At 43.7% G+C, this 18,615-nt stretch overlaps 1 protein-coding gene across 5 annotated transcripts in view; it reads right to left on the bottom strand.

Annotated features, from left to right (window-relative positions):
* The window catches only part of PHF20 (PHD finger protein 20), a 188,225-nt gene that overhangs the window by 35,879 nt on the left and 133,731 nt on the right, over positions 1-18,615 (bottom strand). For all 5 annotated transcript variants that reach the window (XM_037995037.2, XM_073009320.1, XM_037995040.2 and 2 more), the window contains 3 exons: positions 10,416-10,514; positions 9,569-9,733; positions 5,790-5,968 (listed from right to left, as the gene is read on the bottom strand). In XM_037995037.2, coding sequence (XP_037850965.2) covers positions 5,790-5,968; positions 9,569-9,733; positions 10,416-10,514 — 443 coding nt within the window. The remainder of the gene's footprint in view (positions 1-5,789; positions 5,969-9,568; positions 9,734-10,415; positions 10,515-18,615) is intronic.

Raw genomic sequence — 18,615 nt, 5'->3', positions numbered from 1 at the left:
TTATTTAATTTCTTGTAGAAACAGGGTCTCTCTATGTTGCCCAGGCTGGTTTTGAACTCCTGGACTCAAACGATCCTTCCGCTTCAGCCTTCCAAAGTGCTAGGATTATGGGTGTGAGCCACAGTGCTAGGTCATTAAAATGGGCTTCTTTTTAAAACTGCTACATAATCTTCACTGGAGTTGGACACTTAATACATATTAATACTTGTTGTTGTAGGGCAAAGGTCAGCAAACTACAGCCCATGTGCCAATGCCAGCTTGACTTGTTTTTTAAATAAAGTATTATGTGAACACAACCATATTCATTTATTTAGGGGTTTTTGTTTGTTTGTTTTGTGAGACAGGGTCTCACTCTATTCCCCAGGCTGTAGTGCAGTGGTACAATTTCGTCTCCCTGCAGCCTTGACTGCCCAGGCTCAAGTGGTCCACCCACCTCCTGAGAAGCTGGGACGACAAGTGTGTACCATCACAATTAACTAATTTTTGTATTTTTTATAGAGACAGGGTTTGCCATGTTGCCCAGGCTGGTCTTGAACTCCTGGCCTAAAGTGATCTGCCCACCTCAGCCTCCCAAAGGGCTGGTATTACAGATGTGAGCCACTGCACCCAACCATACAGGTGAAAATTTGTTTTACATATTGCCTACAGCTGCTCGAAGAAGAATCCAGTAGGTGCAACAAGACCTAAAAATTTATTATCTAGCTGTTTAAGAAAAAGCTTAACAAAACCTGCTCTATGGCAATTAAAATAATTTAAATATCAAATGTATTTCCTGATGTTCATTTTTATGTGGTAGCCAGATTCCTCAAATACCATGATTATTAAGTAGGATTTTAACCTTCTAGTGATTTAAATTAGCACTGGTAAATAAGATCAAATAGCGATATATATGAACGATGTTGATACTACCCATATAATGAAAATGATCCAAAAAGTTATTTCTCTATAGTAATACATACACTTCTAGAAAACACACTCTAAATGTATTCTAGGATTATTCAAAATATCAATTTAAGGTAAAGATTTAAGAAAAATTTATTCATGTCTTCCTAATTAGATGGTGAATACATTTTAAAAGTTTAAACTGTATTTGTTCTAGCTAGCTCCCTCTAAATTTATGCCTTTTGCTAAAGTTATTGAGTGGAAAAGGTACATTGCTCTCAGTGACAGGACAGTCAGAAACTGTCTCTCCTTAACACAAAGCCAGGTGGACACTCTTGGTTCAGGTGGACAGCACAGAAAAGTCCTCTGGAACGAAAGCCAAGAAGCTCTGAAGTGAGCTCGAGACACAAGGTCTTGTGGAGCCTGGGAAGTGGGAGATCAAGTTGGCTCCTGACTTCGCCATGCTCCTGGTGGCCCCGATTGCCCCGAAATTAGTTTCTTCATATAGCACATAACGGCACATTAACCTCTACTCTCAAACACCCCAAGATCCTTGCTACTTATAGAAAAGTCAATGGAGAAAGTACCAGAGTGGATCAGAAATGGGTTACATACTGTTAGGCAGAATAGCCTTGCCAGGAGGGACATTCATTCCTCATCCACTGAAGATTTTAACAGGCAGATAAAGGGCAAATCTGTCAGGCTAACAAGGCCTAGAACTGAGTATATGCTCAAGGATGACAGAGTAGAAACTAAAGATCTTTAACATCCTTTTAAAAACAAACTTTAAAAAAAAATCTACTAAAAAATAATAGTCTGAGTTATATAACTTTTCTTTTCTTTTCTTTTCTTTTTTTTGGAGGGGGACAGGGTCTCATTCTGTCACCCAGGCTGGAGTGCAACAGAACGACCGCGGCTTGCTGCAGCCTTGAACTCCCAGGCTCAAGTGATCATCCCACTTCAGCCTCCGGAGTAGTTGGGTCTGCAGGCATGCATCACCATACCCATCTAGTTTTTTTATTTTTTATTTTTTGTAGAGATAGGGTCTTGCTATGTTTCCAGGGCGGTCTCGAACTCCTGGGTTCAAGCAATCCTCCTGCCTCAGCCTCCCAAAATGCTGGGATTATACCATGCCCAGCCAACAATTATCTAATAGTAGTCCACAGGGCTTCAGAGAGTCTACAAAATGTGTGTGTTTTTAACATAGGACAATTAAAAAAAAAAAAAAAAAAAAAAAGATGCGCACTCAAACATGTTCCAAGTCAAATGTTAAGACAATGAAGGCCACCACCACACACAATTTTGTATTGCTAGGATAGCTCAGTATTATGTTGACCTCAAAACGGAGCTTGTCCTCCCATCTCTGATTAATCAAAGTAACCACATAGCATGCTGTTCAGGAAAAATCACCCTGACAATGGCCATGTGCATCACGCGTGTCTCACTGTTGTGTAACCAAATAGAGAAAAACAAATGAGCCATTGAAGTGCTCCAAGTCAGCAACTGTCTGTCACTCAGAGCTCTGACAGCATATCAGAATCATGGGAATATGCCCACCATTCACATGTCCGACCTCACAAGTAAAGATCATCCATTCTGAACTTTCAAAACTATTGCTGTTACCTGTTACATATTTTGGGGTTCTATGAAACAGTCCATTAGGAAAAGGGGTTCTGAAAAGGGGTTCTGATATTCAAAAATGTTTGAAAACCACTGAACCAAAGTATACTAAAGGTCTTAAAAATCAGGTACCCTTAAATCCCAGAGGTGAAATATCAGGTACCCTTAAATCCCAGAGGTGACTATGAAGGCTATTCAAAAAGACAAGACTCTCCCTCAGCCTAAAGTGTGTGTATGTATGTGTGTATGTATATGCGTGTGTGCACTGGTGGTGCTGGGGAAGGGTTGGTCAGCCAGTCTAGATGGTACTATTATGTTTCAAAAACGAATTTTTCTTGTTTCACTTCTCAACTGTAAATGTAAATCCCCATAGTTAAGGCCCCTTAGGGAGAGAGCACTTGACTGGGTGCCCCTGGGTTCAAATCATAATCTGATGACTTATTTAATGGTTCTACAATGATGAACAAAATCATATCTTCGTAATTTTGTTTTCCCAAACAAGTGACTTGAGATAGCCTTGTTAGAGGTGAGATGGTATTTCTGAAAACACTCCAATAACTTTAAATCACTACTCAGCTGGACACAGTTACCTTAGCTCCATAGAGTTGCTTTAGTTCTGTTAACAAAAAGAGCACGACTGTGGTACATCCATAGCATGGAATACTACTGGACAATAGGAATAAATGACTACTGAAACACACAACAACATGGATGAATCTCAAGGATATTATACAGAGTAAAAAGGGCCTCTCTCAGAAAGATACATACCATGTGATTCCATTAACCAAGAGTCATAAATTACATATAGACAATTAAAACAGTTTAGTGTTTCCAGGGTTAGGGATAAGTATGCTATAAAGGGTACCAGGAGGGAATCTCATGGTCTTAGTATACCTGAGAACCTTGATTGTGGGAGTGATTACACAAGGCTATACTTGTAATGAAAGCACACAGAGCTATATGCACACACAAATGAGTACGTGTATATCACTGGTAAAATCTGAATAAGCTCTAGTGATTCTGCCAATGTCAACTGGTTTTGTAGTTTTGATATCCTCCTGTGGGTTTATGGGCTGTTGGCATGTGAGGAAGACCAGCAGAGGAATTCATGGGACTTTCCTGTACATTTCTTTGCAACCTCCTGTGAATCTATGATTATTTCAAAATAAGTGTTTTCTAAAAGCCCTAGGAAAATGAAAGGCAAAAAGCAAATACATCTACTCATCTCTAGTTGTTCTGAAAGTTTAAAGAGCTACGGCAAAGTCCCAATGTTTCAAGAAATAAAAGGAAAGGGGACTGTTGAATACAAAGACAACAAATTCAAAGAATGGGAGGAAAAAATGCAACTGTATATTAAGTCAAGGTCCAAAAGTGAATTTCAAAACTCCATGCCATGCAGATCACAAGGTCAGGAGTTCGAGACCAGCCTAGCCAATATGGTGAAACACCGTCTCTACTAAAAATACAAAAATCAGTCGGGCGTGGTGGCAGGCACCTGTAGTCCCAGCTACTCAGGGGGCTGAGGCAGGAGAAACGCTTGAACCCAGGAGGTGGAAGTTGCAGTGAGTCAAGATTGTGCCATTGCACTCCAGCCTGGGTGACAGAGCAAGACTCGTCTCAAAAAAAAAAAAAAAAAAAAATTATCGTAACAAAAACATTTTGCCAGGCGCAATGGCTCATGCCTGTAATCCCAGCACTTTGGGAGGCCAAGGCAGGTGGATCACCTGATGTTGGGAGTTCCAGACAAGCCCGACCAACATGGAGAAACCCCTTTTCTACTGAAAATACAAAAATTAGCTGGGCGTAGTGGCGCATGCCTGTAATCCCAGCTACTTGGGTGGCAGAGGCAGGAGAATCACTTGAACCTGGGAGGCAGAGGTTGTGGTGAGCCAAGATCGCGCCATTGCACTCCAGCCTGGGAAACAAGAGCGAAACTCCGTCTCAAAAAAAAAAAATCCATGCCATGCCAACCTACAGTACTGAAAGGGCAAGGAAATAATATTCTATCACAGAAAGCAAGCCAAAGGGGCTGGGCCTGTTTCTCATAATCTCAGTAGGCTATACAGATTCTTATTGGACGATGGGCAGCCACCCCCTTTACTGGGAACAACCCCTGAACCCCCATTCACATTATAATATAACACAGGGGGGCCCCAGTCTTTTTGCCCCTGTCGATAATCTGTAAGCTCTACTACCACCAGACCAGATAATTAGACAAGGGGAGAGCATTTGACCCATAACAAACTGTTTCCCCTCTAGCCACAGGTGACTGTTCCAAAAACTAATATCTGATCTAAATTTGGCTAGAATTCCTTACTCAGAAATTTAGAACTGGGACTAAGATTCCGACCTTGGTCTACCTAGTCTCTTGAACATAAAAATGTAAAATTGGGGCAAGGCCAAAGGTGACCATTTTTCATTTTCCAAGAAAATAAGTAAGGAATAAAATCAAAAAGAACCAAAAGGACTCCAGAGCAGCAGGAAACAAGGCAGACAAAGGCCCTCAAGATGGAATTCCAGGTTCTGAGCCTGAAGGCAGCCCTGCCTCTGAGTCCTGGGACCCAGTCTATTTCCCAACAATATTTGTACTTGCCCCTAAAAAAAACCCTAACCAATATAACCATGACTTTTAAAATTTCAGGTTCCCAAGCCAGTTGGGCAGCTTGTGACAACTGGGAACTTGTGACACCCTTAGGAGCCAGCCAGCCAGCGCCACCTCTCCCAGAACTGCGATTTACAGACAAGGGCCAGGGCAGGCAGGTGCTGGCCAGGCATGATTTCCTCAAGCAGGTAAGGAGGTCCCGCCCACCACAGGCACATCTCAGAGATAGAGACGACAGACGCAAATGTCAGGAAAATAAAGAAAAAGAAACATAGAAGTTATAAAGCCAGCCTGCATGATCACAAAGACAATTTACCTCAAAGAGAAGATAAGAGTCCATGGGAAGATTAAACTGCCACTCCAAAGATTTCAGTCCCTGCTGCTCAACTCCTCACTTTGTGACCACAGGCAAGGCCCTTCCCATTTGCGGGTCCCAGTTGCTTCAAGCAGAGCATGAGAGGTTTAGACTTAGTGATCCCTAAAGTCCTCTCTTACTCCATCAGTGGACTATGTATGGCAGCCTGGAACTCTGAGGAAGCCAAACCAAAAAGCAAAGCTCAGTCTGCTGCTATTCATGCTGTCTATCTGGGGCTCTGGTATGACTTGCCATTGTTGCTGGCCTCAAAATTCCCTCCAAGGACCAGTTTGTGCTTCTCTAGACTTGTTTCCTGGAAGTTCTCCCTACCTGAATCATGAAGTCATTTTCCTCCTGGACCTCACAGATGCAACGGACCACCTCAAAGTCATAGCGGTCATCCCCATCAAGTTCCTCATCTGGGTTGGTGGTCACATCCACATCTTGGCCATACTCATCATCGCTCCAGAGAAAGCTCTCAGAAGAGGACTCACTCAAATTATCCTCCTCTACCAGGAAAGGGAAAACAATAGTTACTATTTTAGGTTATAAAATTAAAACCCCTTTGATTGTCAAGAATGAAAAATGACCTTATAGTCCCACTCCTCCAAGCAAGAACATTCATAGGGCAAGGAAACAAGGATGCCAATCTGTCCTTGGATCTGTCATTTAGTAACAGCTCAAACGAGGCATGCTGCCGGGCAGTGAACTCAACTCCACTTCTGCATTTCACTGAGAGAATGAAGCCCAAGGGCAGTGGTTACTCAAGATCATAGAACTCAGTGGCAGAGGAGCTACAACTCCCCATGAACCACAGAGACCACCATCCCTGACAACTCTAACATGTTCTTCAACCTCACCCCATCCAGTCAGGACCTGGCTTACAGTCTGTCTGTATCCAGAGCTACCTTTAAAACTCTGTAAACAAAGGCTGAGCATGGTGGTTCATGCCTCTAATACCATCATTTTGGGAGGCCAAAGGAGGAGGATTGCTTGTGCTCAAGAGGTCAAGTTAAGCCTGGGGAACATGGTAAAACCCCATCTCCACTAAAAGAAAAAAAAAAAATTAGCTGGCCACGGCGATGCATGTCTATAGTCCCAGCTACTCAGGAGGCTGAGGCAGGACGATCCCTTGAGCCTACGAGTTTGAGGCTGCAGTGAGCTATGATCACATCACTGCACTCTATCCTGGGTGACAGCATGAGACTTTGTCTCAAAAGACAAACAGGCTGGGCACAGTGGCTCATGCCTGTAATCCCAGCACTTTAGGAGGCCAAGGTGAGCAGATCACTTCAGCCCAGGAGTTTGAGACCAGCCTGGTCAACATGGTGAAACTCTGTCTCTACTAAAAATACAAAAAATTAGCCAGGTGTGGTGGTTCGCCTGTAGTCCCAGCTACTGGGGAGGCTGAGGCAGGAGAATCACTTGAACCCAGGAGGCAGAGGTTGCAGTAAGCCAAGATCATGCCACTGCACTCTGGCCTGGGTGACAGAGTGAGACTCTGTCTCAAAAACAAAAATCAAAAACAAAAACAAAAACTCTGTAGACAGTGAGGAATGAGGAAGGGGAAGATTCCAGGGATAATCAGAGGTAGAATCATTTGAGGCCTGATTAGTTATAATCACAGCTAACTTTTACTAAGCGCTTGTTCTGAACCAGACCCTGTTGTAAGTCAGGCATAACTATTAATATTTTATTGTGCTTCACAGATAATGTATTTTTTTTACAAACTGAAGGTATGTGGCAGCAACCCTGAAAGTCTATTGACACCATTATTCCAAAAGCAAATACTCACTCTGTGTCTGTCAGCATTTTTAAGCAATAAAGTATTTTTTTATTTTTTATTATTTTTATTTTATTTATTTATTTTTGAGACAGGGTCTCATTCTGTCACCCGCGCCAGAGTGCAGTGGCACGATCACAGCTCACTGCAGCCTTGACCTCCTGGGCTCAGGTGTTCCTCCCACCTCAGCCTCCCAAGTAGCTGGGATTACAGGTGCATGCCACAATCCCCGGCTAACTTTTTTTGTATTTTTTGTAGAGGCAAGGTTTGCCATGTTGCCCAGGCTGGTCTTGAACTCCTGGGGTCAAGCAATATACCTGCCTCAGCCTCCCAAAGTGTTGGGATTACAGGTGTGGGACACTGTACCCAGCTTTCATTTTTTACATTGTCAGTTAACACAATGAAATGTATTGCTAGTTCAAATTTTTAAACATTACATCAAAACAAGATTGACCTAATGAACACATATGTCACATCTTTCAGAACATATGGAAGAACTAAACTAATTTTATCTCAAAGGAAGGTTTAAGAAATGTAACAGGCCAGGCACAGTGGCTCATGCCTGTAATCCCAGCACTTTGGGAGGTCGAGGTGGGTGGATCACAAGGTCAGGAGTTCAAGATCAGCCTGACCAACATGGTGAAACTGTCTGTACTAAAAATACAAAAAAATTAGTCAGGCGTGATGGCGCACGCCTGTAATCCCAGCTACTTGGGAGGTTGAGGCAGGAGAATCGCTTGAATCTGGGAGGCAGAGGTTGCAGTGAGCCGAGATTGCTCCACTGCACTCCAGCCTGGGCAACAGAGACAGACTCTGTCTCAAAAACAAAACAAAACTATATATATATATGTAATATATAATATATATAAAGCCTTTCGTCGGGCGCGGTGGCTCAAGCCTGTAATCCCAGCACTTTGGGAGGCCGAGACGGGCAGATCACGAGGTCAGGAGATCGAGACCATCCTGGCTAACACAGTGAAACCCCGTCTCTACTAAAAAAATACAAAAAACTAGCCGGGCGAGGTGGCAGGCGCCTCTAGTCCCAGCTACTCGGGAGGCTGAGGCAGGAGAATGGTGTAAACCTGGGAGGCGGAGCTTGCAGTGAGCTGAGATCCAGCCACTGCACTCCAGCCCTGGCGGCAGAGCAAGACTCCGTCTCAAAAAAAAAAAAAAAAGCCTTTCTCGAGAGGGCTCAAAGATATGTTTTCAGAGTCGTGTGTGTGAACAAATACCATCATTCACGTGTATATCCGCTTACACTTCGATGCCTTCATCTGTACCATCCTGAAGCAGGGCACACTGGCCAATGCAGCAAGTGAGAAGGTTTTTCAATGCCAGCGGGACTTTGTAACACCTGGGTGAGTGGGCGCCTCCCCTTCCAGGGCCCATATTAGGTTGAGCACATATGTATATATGTGTGTGTGTGTGTGTGTGTGTGTGTATATATATGTATATATATAACATTTTACCGATTTTTTTACATATATATTATATATATATGTGTGTGTGTGTGTGTGTATATATAACATATTTTACTGTTTTGTTTTGTTTTTGTTTTTGAGACAGAGTCTGGCTTTGTCACCCAGGCTGGAGTGAAGTGGCGTGATCTTGGCTCACTGCAACCTCAGCCTCCCGGGTTCAAGCGATTCTCCTGCCTCAACCTCCCAAGTAGCTGGGATTACAAGGCGGACACCACCATGCCTGGCTAATTTTTTGTATTTTTGTAGAGATGGGGTTTCACCATGTTGGCCAGGCTGGTCTCGAACTTCTGGGCTCAAGTGACCCACCTGCCTCACCTCACAAAGTGCTGGGATTACAGGCGTGAGCCACCACGCCTGGCCACCAATTTTTATATTGAATAATTTTTCTATTGAGCTGAGTTCTTATATATTCTGGTTATTAATCTCTTGTTAATGAATAGTTTACAAATATTTTCTTTCATTTAGTAGGTTTTCGGTTCACTCTATTAATCATTTAGTTTACTGTGCATAAGCTTCTCAGCTTGATGCAATCCCACTTGTCCATTTCTGTATTTGTTGTGTATGCTTTTGAGGACTTACTCCAAAAAACTTGACATTTCTCAGCACAGTAATATTTTTCAATTAAGGTATATGCATTGTTTTAGACATATGCTACTGTATACTTAACAGACTACAATATAGTATAAACATAACTTTTGTAAACACTGGGAAAATAAAAATTATGTGTGACTAGTTTTATTTGTTTTATTGTAGCGGCCTAGAACCAAACTGGTAATATCTCCCAGGTATGCTTGTATTTTCCAATAAATTATCAGCAAATGATCAAGCCAGAAAAGCCTCCTTACCCAGTGCTTTCCCTTTCCCTTTGTGGTGTCCAGATTCTGGGCCATGAAGCTGCGGGCTCATATGGACCCCTGGCTTGTGTGAGGACCCACACCTGGTAACAGCAAATGCCTTGGGTGGAGAAGGTTCCTGGGAGGTGTCACTGATCTCCTCACTGCAGGGGCATTCTGGAAGAACAGGATCAGGAAAGAATGAACAACCCTAGATAACAGTGGTGCATTCCAGAATCAATCTCATCCAACCAACAAGCCTCCTTTTCAAGCAGCACAAAGGCTCAGGGACAACTCAACCAAAAAGAGGTGTGGAAAGCAGACGCAGGGGCCCAAACGCCCCTCTTCAGCATCGCCCCCTCCTCTTTTCCTGATACGATTGTTTTTCTAAGCTAGAAGATACACTTGAGAATAAAACGTGGCATCCTTTAAGTCCCAAAGTCAGAATACAGATTTTTCTAAACATTTTTGTGAGGGCTAGACACAGTTTTTAAGAAGGGAATCCTTTCTCAAGAGGGCTCAAAGATGTGTTTTCAGAGTCATGTGTGTGAACAAACACCGTCATTCACCTGCACATCCGCTTACACTTCAATGCCTTCATCTTTACCACCCTGAAGCAGGGCACACTGGCCAATGCAGCAAGTGAGAAGGCTTTTCAGTGCCAGCAGGACTTTGTAACACCTGGGTGAGTGGGTGCCTCCCCTTCCAGGGCCCATACTAGATTGAGCCCACAGTCCTGGTAAGGGACTATTGGTCCTTCCTCTGCTCAGCACAGGCTCAGAGACCATAATGGGAGAAAGCAACCGCTCCTCACTCATAGTAAGGAAACCTAAGTGAAACCCTCAGGAAAAAAAATTACCAGGTTTGGTTTTCTTTTTCTTTTTCTTCTTCTTCTTTGGCTTCACTCTCACAAACTCTTTGAATTTCTTCTCTTTATTCTTTTCCTTGTCTTTTGTAGCTAGAATTAAACACAAATGTTGGCATTTTAACATTTTGTTTTCAATGCTGGGGTGCTTATTATTTTCCTAAGTAAGCATGTCCAGTGGGCCTGGCTCTACCTGGGAAGTCTGGAGTAGACTGCCCATGGCAGAGCCATGCCTCCATCACTTAGCCTTTCAGTCCAGCTCAGCACACTCTGGCCCACTGCCTGTCATTGTAAATGGATTTCAGTGAAACACACCATGCTCACTGGTTACGTGTCTTTCACACTTCAACAGCAGAGCTGAGTAGTGAGGACAGAGACCTTATGGTCCCCAAGGTTGAAAATATTTATTATCTGGCCCTTTACAGACAAGTTTGCAAAACTCTACTTAGATCACTGCTCCTCAACCCTGGCTACATACTGGAATCACCTGGGGATCTGATTTTTTTGTTGTTGTTTTCATTGGCATGTCACCCAGTGGCACGATGTCAGCTCACTGCAACCTCCGCCTCCTGGGTTCAAGCGATTCTCCTGCCTCAGCCTCCAGAGTAGCTGGGACTACAGACACATGCCACCACACCTGGCTAAATTTTGTATTTTTAGTAGAGACAGGGTTTCACTCTGTTGGCCAGACTGGTCTTGAACTCCCGACCTCAGGTGATTCAGCCGCCTCAGCTTCCCAAACTGCTGGGATTATAGGTGTGAGCCACCGCGTCCAGCCAGGATTCTGTTGCTTGTTTCACTCTTTTTTTTAAAAATCGAGGTACCATTCATATAACATAAAGTTATTTTTAAACGAACAGTTCATGCCTTCCAAATACCAAAACTTCATCCTCTCTACTCTACAACAAAACTCCTTAAGATGTCAATCCTCCCTGTCCAAACTTCTCCCTTCAGGGTATTTCCTAATCACAATCTAAAAAGCTTCCCACCTACCACTCTACAGAGATCAGTTTTCAAAATTAATAGCCTCACCATTGAAAAATCCAGTCGTAGCTGGGCATGGTGGCTCGTGCCTGTAATCCCAGCACTTTGCGAGGCCAACGCAGGCAAATCACCTGAGGTCAGGAGTTTGAGATCAGCCTGGCCAACATGGCAAAACCCCATCTCTACTAAAAATATAAAAATTAGTCAGGCGTGGTGGCAGACGCCTGTAATCCCAGCTACTTGGGAGGCTGAGGTAGGAGAATTGCTCGAACCCGGGAGGCAGAGGTTGCAGTGAGCCCAGATCACACCATTGCACTCCAGCCTGGGCGACAGAGTGAGAATCTGTCTCCAAAACAAACAAAAAAAATCCAGTCGTTTCTTCTTCTCTTACCAAATATACTTGTAGGATTTCAAGTAATTCACCATGCCTTACTTTTTACATATCAACAAGAGTTTACACATACATGTATCCTATGACCTTGCCATCCACTACAACATCTCCATTTAAGAGAAAGCATCACTTATGTCCACACAGAGACTTATACATGAAGGCTCATAGCAGTTTTAGTTGTAATCGTCCCAAACTGAAAACTGCCCAAATGTCCATCAACAAGTGAATGTGCAAATAATTCATGATGTATCCATACAATGGAAAACTTATCAGCAATAAAGGTACAAACAGCAACATAAGTGAATCTCAAAGTATGCTGAGTGAAAGGAGCCAGACAAAACAAGTGCACATTGCAGGATTCCATTTCTATAATAGTCTACAAAATGAAAACAAACCGGCTGGGCATGGTGGCTCACACCTGTAATCCCAGCACTTTGGGAGGCCAAGGTAGGCAGATCAGTTGAGGTCAGGAGCTCAAGACTAGCATGGCCAACATGATAAAACCCCATCCCTACTAAAAATACAAAAATTAGCCAGGTGTGGTGGCTCAAGCCTGTAACCCCAGTTACTTGGGAGGCTGAGGCAGGAGAATCACTTGAGCCCAGGAGGTGGAGGTTGTAGTGAGCTGAGATCACGCCACTTCACTCCAGACTGGGCGACACCACAACTCTGTCTCGGAAAAAAAAAAAAAAAGACAGAAAACAAACCATAAGTAACAGTAAGCAGAATAGTGGTTGCCTGGAGCTCAGGTGGAGGGGAGAGGTGGGAAGGAGGAACTAAAAAGGGGCATGAGGAAAGTTTGGGAGGAAGTGGAATATGTTTACTATCTTGATTGTGGTGATAGTTGGGTATAAACATATGTTAAATCTCACCAATTATACCATTTAAATATGTGCAGTTCATTGTATAATTAAGTCTCAATAAAGCTATAAAAAAAACAATTCAGTTGCATTTAGTACATTCACAATGTTGTACAACCACCTTGATACAGTTCTGAGAACACTTCCATCACTCCAAAGTAAAACCCTTTACCATTAAGCAGTATTTCTCCTCCCCTAAACTCCTCCCCTCAGCCCCATCAACCTGCATCTGACTCCATGGGTTTATCTACTCTGGATATTTCATAAATATGGAACCATACAATACATGACCTTTTGTGTCTGGTTTCTTTCATTTAGCATAATTTTTTCAAGGATATCAGGATTTTTAAAACACTTTCCAAGTGATTCTGATACAGAATCAAGATCTCCACAAAGCAGGTGTGGGGCAGGGTAGGCAATCAGATTCCATTTTAACTAAGCACTTGTGTGCAAGGAAATCACAAATATCTCATTTAATTGGTGTGTATATCATTCCCTTTTTACAGGAAGGGAAACTGAAGCTCAGAGAGGTGAAATCACCCACCTGACATCACATAGGTATTTGAAAGCAAATTGGTCTGACTCTCCAGCACCATGTCTGCACTGCAACCAGGCCCCTCTCCCAAATGAGCACTCGGGAACCATCAGAAAGGAATAGTGGGCTGTGCCTACTGACTGGCAAGCCTGGAAGCTATAGGCAGAGTTGATGTACTGGCTAGAGAACATAGGACTTAAGGGTATTTGAGCTCCTTAACTGTTAAAATACCCTGCAACTAAAGAAGAAAGTCAACAAACATGAAAGCTAGGAGAGAACTTAGACCAATTTGTAAAAGCACTCATTTTTAAAACCAAGAAACCAAGGCCCAAAGAAAGTAGATGGGCAAAACATGGTCAGATGCCTCCTGAATGTCAAAAAAGCTATCAATAATTTTTACTTTTCATTGATCCTGGGAACAGGGTCTTCCCCAAACATAAAAACAAAACTCATTTTTACAGTTTCTTGGCTACCACTGTATTATTAGCCATGGTTTCAATTCATTTCGTCAACAGATACCATGCATATACTATCTTCCAGGCACATTCTAGGGAGGAGGGATACGGCAATGAACAAAGACAGATAACACCCCCTGTCCCTCACAGAGCTATATTCTATTCAGTTGGTACAAAAGTAATTGCTGTTTTTGCCACTGAAAGTCACAGCAAAAACCACAATTACTTTTGCACCAACCTAAAAAGCTGATGGGGCAGCAAACTATGGATAGGAGGGAATTTCCTCAACTGGATAAAGAACTTCTTTGCAGCCAACTTCATACTTAATGGTAAGAAATTGGATGTTTTCCCCTTAAGATCAGGAACAAAGCAAGGTGCGTCTCTCACTACTCCTACTCAACATTTTACTGGAAATCTTAGCTAGTGGAATAAGCCAGAAAAGGAAATAAAAGCTCTACAGATTGAAATGGAAGAAATAACACTACCTTTGTTTGCAGATGATCTGACTGTCTATGCAGAATATCCCAAAGAATTGATCAAAACAAAAATTGCCAGAACAGCACTTATAGCAAGGTTACAAGATACAAGGTTAATATACAGCAACCTATTGCTTTTCTATATGCCAGCAATGAACAACTGGAATTTGAAATCAAGAAATAGCAAGGAAATCTGTATGGCTCCAAAGGAACTGAAATTAGAATTAGGTTGAGTGAGGGAAAGAAGCAGATGGAGGCTAGAAGTAGATCATGATGAAGGGCCCTATGAGGAAGTTGGCTTTTACTATGAGTGATTTAAGGAGCCACTGGAGGATCTCAGCAAAGAAGGGATATTACCTGTTGTACCTTCACCCCCAACCCCCCACCACACACACACAAACTGTTCCCTGATCCAGTTTTTATTTGTAAATTCAGGTTTTAGTGACCTCCAACTAAAGTAATTATACCCATCAGCTTAGTGAAATGCTAACAGAATTTATCCTGTCAGTAGCAGAACTGCCTGAAGCAGCAACATAATCGAGGTCCTAAATCCTTGAGACAGAGGGGGCAAGATGTAGAAGAAAACTGCCCAATGCTAGGGCATGCCTGGTTATCTGGCTAAAGATGGTGGTCATTTGTAAACTCCAGTGGCACAACTTGCAGGCCCTAGAGAAGACACAGAGAATTGCCCAGCAAGGACTGAGCTAAGCCAGGTGAGTCCCTGAGGAACAGGGGTAGACAAGGTGACAACAGGCAGAAATCCCTAGACTGCCATGTGCACAGGAAGTCTCCTGCAGGGAGGCACTCCTATTTCCCACTCCAGGGCCTGGAATCATAAAAGACAGCAGAGCCTCAAGGTGAGAGTATGGGCTTCACAACAGATCCAAATCATAGCTCCACCACCTGTTAGAGCTGTAAATACTGGTTCAAATTAATCCATCTCATCTGCACTTTAGTTTCTAGTCTATAAATTAGGCATTATAGATGCCTAATATGCCAACATTAGAGCATCCAAATTCTTAAAACAAGTACTTCTAGACCTAAAGAAAGACTTAGCCACATAATTTTAGTGGGGGACTTCAACACCCCACTGACACAGCATTAGAAAGATCATCGAGGCAAAAAACAAAGAAATACTGGACTTAAATTTTACACATGACCAACTGAATCTAATAGACATCTACAGAGTACTCCATGCAGCAATGACAAACTATACATTCCACCCATCTGCAAATGGCAAATAACCTAAAATTGACCACGTGCTTGGCCATAAACCAAGTATCAATGAATTCAAGTCATTGAAATCATATCAACCATACTCTCAGACCACAGTGGAATAACAGCATAAATTAGGCATAACAGCACCCACCTCACAGGGTTTAGTGCTGATGACTAAATAAGACAATACAAGTAACGAACTTGGAACAGCGCCCAGCACATGAGGTACTCAAATGTCAGTTGTTATTATCTTGCTTGCAATACTCTTTCCCTGGAAAGCAGTGCTGGTCACTGGTCTGCTGTCAGCTCTCTCTCTGGACAGCTTTACCAATTGTTCCATGACCCACAGATCATGTACTGGCTGTACAGCTTCCTCCCGGCTGCCCTGACTGGGTTGGACAAAGAGTGACTTCCTGCCAGGGCTCTGGATTGGAGAGCAGCTTGTCACCTAAGCAGGGCGAGGCTTTCCTCCAGGATGGCCACTTGTGCTCTCCCCAAGCTGCAGGTGTCCATCAGGAGAAATACCAGAGGCCTTCTTGCTCCTCCATACAGCTGACTCTTGAGTATTCCATCCAATCACTGACTTATGAGAGCAGAGGGACAACAGTCATCAGACTGCTGCTTCCAGGAGGGAAAAGAATAACATCACCACCACCTATGGGGTAACTGCTTGTACACCACAGAGCAGAGCTCAGCCACGAGGCTGGGACAAGCAATGACCAGAGCATGTTCTGATCTGCATAAGGGAGTGGCAGCTCAAGGGCAGAACAGAAGCAGATATAGGCTTAGAGGGGTTCTCTCTGCCTGTCAGAGAAGCGGTACTCAGGGCCTGCCAGTGTCATTTCACCATGTCTACCTTCCCAACCTCATCTCCTATTAGTCCCCTACCATGGGTGCCACCCAGACACCAACCCAGGACGGCCCTCCAATAACCCCTCCCTCCTCAAACCCTGCATTTTTCTTAGCTCATGTGGTAGATGTTGCAACACCCTCCCCAACACCATTTCTCCACTTCTTCCATAGGAAGAGTTCATGTTCCAGGTTCCCTTGAGAGAGGGGTGGCAGATGTTCTGCCTATGGGATATAAGAAGTGATGTGTGGCACTTCTGGGTTGTGCCCTTAAAAGAAAGGAGCATACTTTCCCTTCCCAGCAGCTGAAAGATAAGCAAGCAGGGGGAGCCATTTTAGACCCCAAAGAAGAGCAGCACCTGGGGCCTGGTGGAACAATGGGGAGAAAGCAAGGCCCAGGAACCTTCAGAGCCTGAGCAGAGCCACCATAGGTAACTTGCAGTTCATCCTGAGAGGAAAATAAATTTCTCTGATTTTAGCCAGCTATGTCGTTATCTCTGTTATGGCACCATAATCCATATTCTAATTAAGCTCACACTGCTCTCTTTGTTTAAGGGGAGGAGGACATGTTCCTGCGATAAGGCCAGTGTAGTCCCACGAGAAAAGCTGTGGATGGCAACAAAGAGGTACCCACTCCAGTGCCCCAAGGTTCACTTTGGCCTAAAACTGAGATTTACCCAGGGTGAGAACATGACCCAAACAGATGTAGCAATAAGTAATAATAAGCACAGGAGAGGCCCTCTTTGACACTAGAAAATTCTTTCTGAGTCTAACCTGTATTCAGGACTGAACTCACCTACATAGAAAGAAACCCAAGGGAGCCTGAGCTGGCTCCTGGAAGAGAATTTATTAAGTGATGCTGGTATACTGAGAAACCTCATTTGGAAAAGCAAATCTAAACTGACCTTCTAAATTCACTTTGCAACTAAAGTCTTGGCTGAGAGCAGAAGAACCATATGAGTGACAGGATTACAGAAGGCTGGCGTCAGAAGGGACACCTTAGGGACAGATGATTGGTTTATTCCCCTTGATGCCTCTGAATCCTTGCTATGCCTATTCCTGGCACAGGGATGTTTTTCCTCTTCCCCGGCTTCTAGTCCAACTCCTATCTAGCCTCACTCCTCAAGGCATGGGTTAGTCTGCTCAAGCTGTCATAACAAAACATTACAGACTGGGTGGCTTAAACAACAGATATTTCTTTCTCACAGTTCTGGAGGCTGGAAAGTACAAGATCAAGGTGCCAGCCTATTTGGTTCCCAGTGAGGCCCCTCTTCCCAGCTTGCAGAGAGCTGTCTTCTTGCTGCATCTTCATATGGGGGGCTAGGGGGAGCTTTCTATTCTCTTAATCCCATCATGAAGGCTCCACGCTCATGACATCATTTAAACTTAATTATTGCCAAATACCATCACACTGAGGGTCAGGACTTCAACAGATGAATTTTAGGGAGGAAGGCAGGACACAATTCAATTCACAGCAAGGCCTAACTCAAAAGTCTTTCTCCTCTTAACAGTCCAGCTCCTACCCTACAGGCAAAATCTGAATCTGTGTTCCCACAGCACTTTACATGTTCCTAACACAGAACTTAGCCTTCTCACGTTGTTTATGAGCGTTTCTCCCCACATGAAAAGGCCTGGTCTCATGCACACCTAATTCTACATCATCACTTTAGAAATGAGGAGATCAGCCAGGCACAGTGGCTCACGCCTGTAATCCCAGCACTTGGGGAGGCCAAGGCGGGTGGATCACCTGAGGTCGGGAGTTCGAGACCAGCCTGACGAACATGGAGAAACCCCGTCTCTACTAAAAATACAAAATTAGCCAGGCATGGTGGTGCATGCCTGTAATCCTGGCTACTCAGGAGGCTGAGGCAGGAGAATCGCTTGAACCCGGGAAGCGGAGGTTGCAGTGAGCCAAGATCGCACTATTGCACTCCAGCCTGGGCAACAAGAGTGAAAAAAAAAAAAAAAATGAAAGAAAGAAAGAATAGAAATGAGGAGATCAGATCTGTGAAGAGACCTGCCTGAGATCACAAAGGGAACAGTGGCAGGTTGCTACTAAGATCAGTCTACGGGCTCTCAGACCAAAACTACTACTTCTGCTCAAACTTACTGGCCCAGAAATTGAGGAGTCCAAAACCAAGAAATTTCTGCAGGGTACTTTCGAGTCCCAATGGTTCTGCTAGAAGCCCCAGGAATCTCCATCAGAGAAATCCATTAGAACCCAAGTTTGGGACCACTTGAGGCCCAGAGTTCAAGACCAGACTGGATAATATGGCAAAACCCCATCTGTACTAAAAATACAAAAATTAGCTGGGTGTGGTGGTGCATGCCTGTAATCCCAGCTACTTGGGAGGCTGAGGCAGGAGAATTGCATGAACCCCAAAGGCGGAGGTTGCAGTGAGCCAAGATCACGCCACTGCATTCCA

The sequence above is a fragment of the Chlorocebus sabaeus genome, chromosome 2, assembly GCF_047675955.1.
Source record: "Chlorocebus sabaeus isolate Y175 chromosome 2, mChlSab1.0.hap1, whole genome shotgun sequence".
NCBI classification, from domain to species: domain Eukaryota; kingdom Metazoa; phylum Chordata; class Mammalia; order Primates; family Cercopithecidae; genus Chlorocebus; species Chlorocebus sabaeus.
The sequence above is the reverse complement of the archived record's forward strand: the minus strand, read 5'-3'. Positions and strand labels throughout refer to the sequence as shown.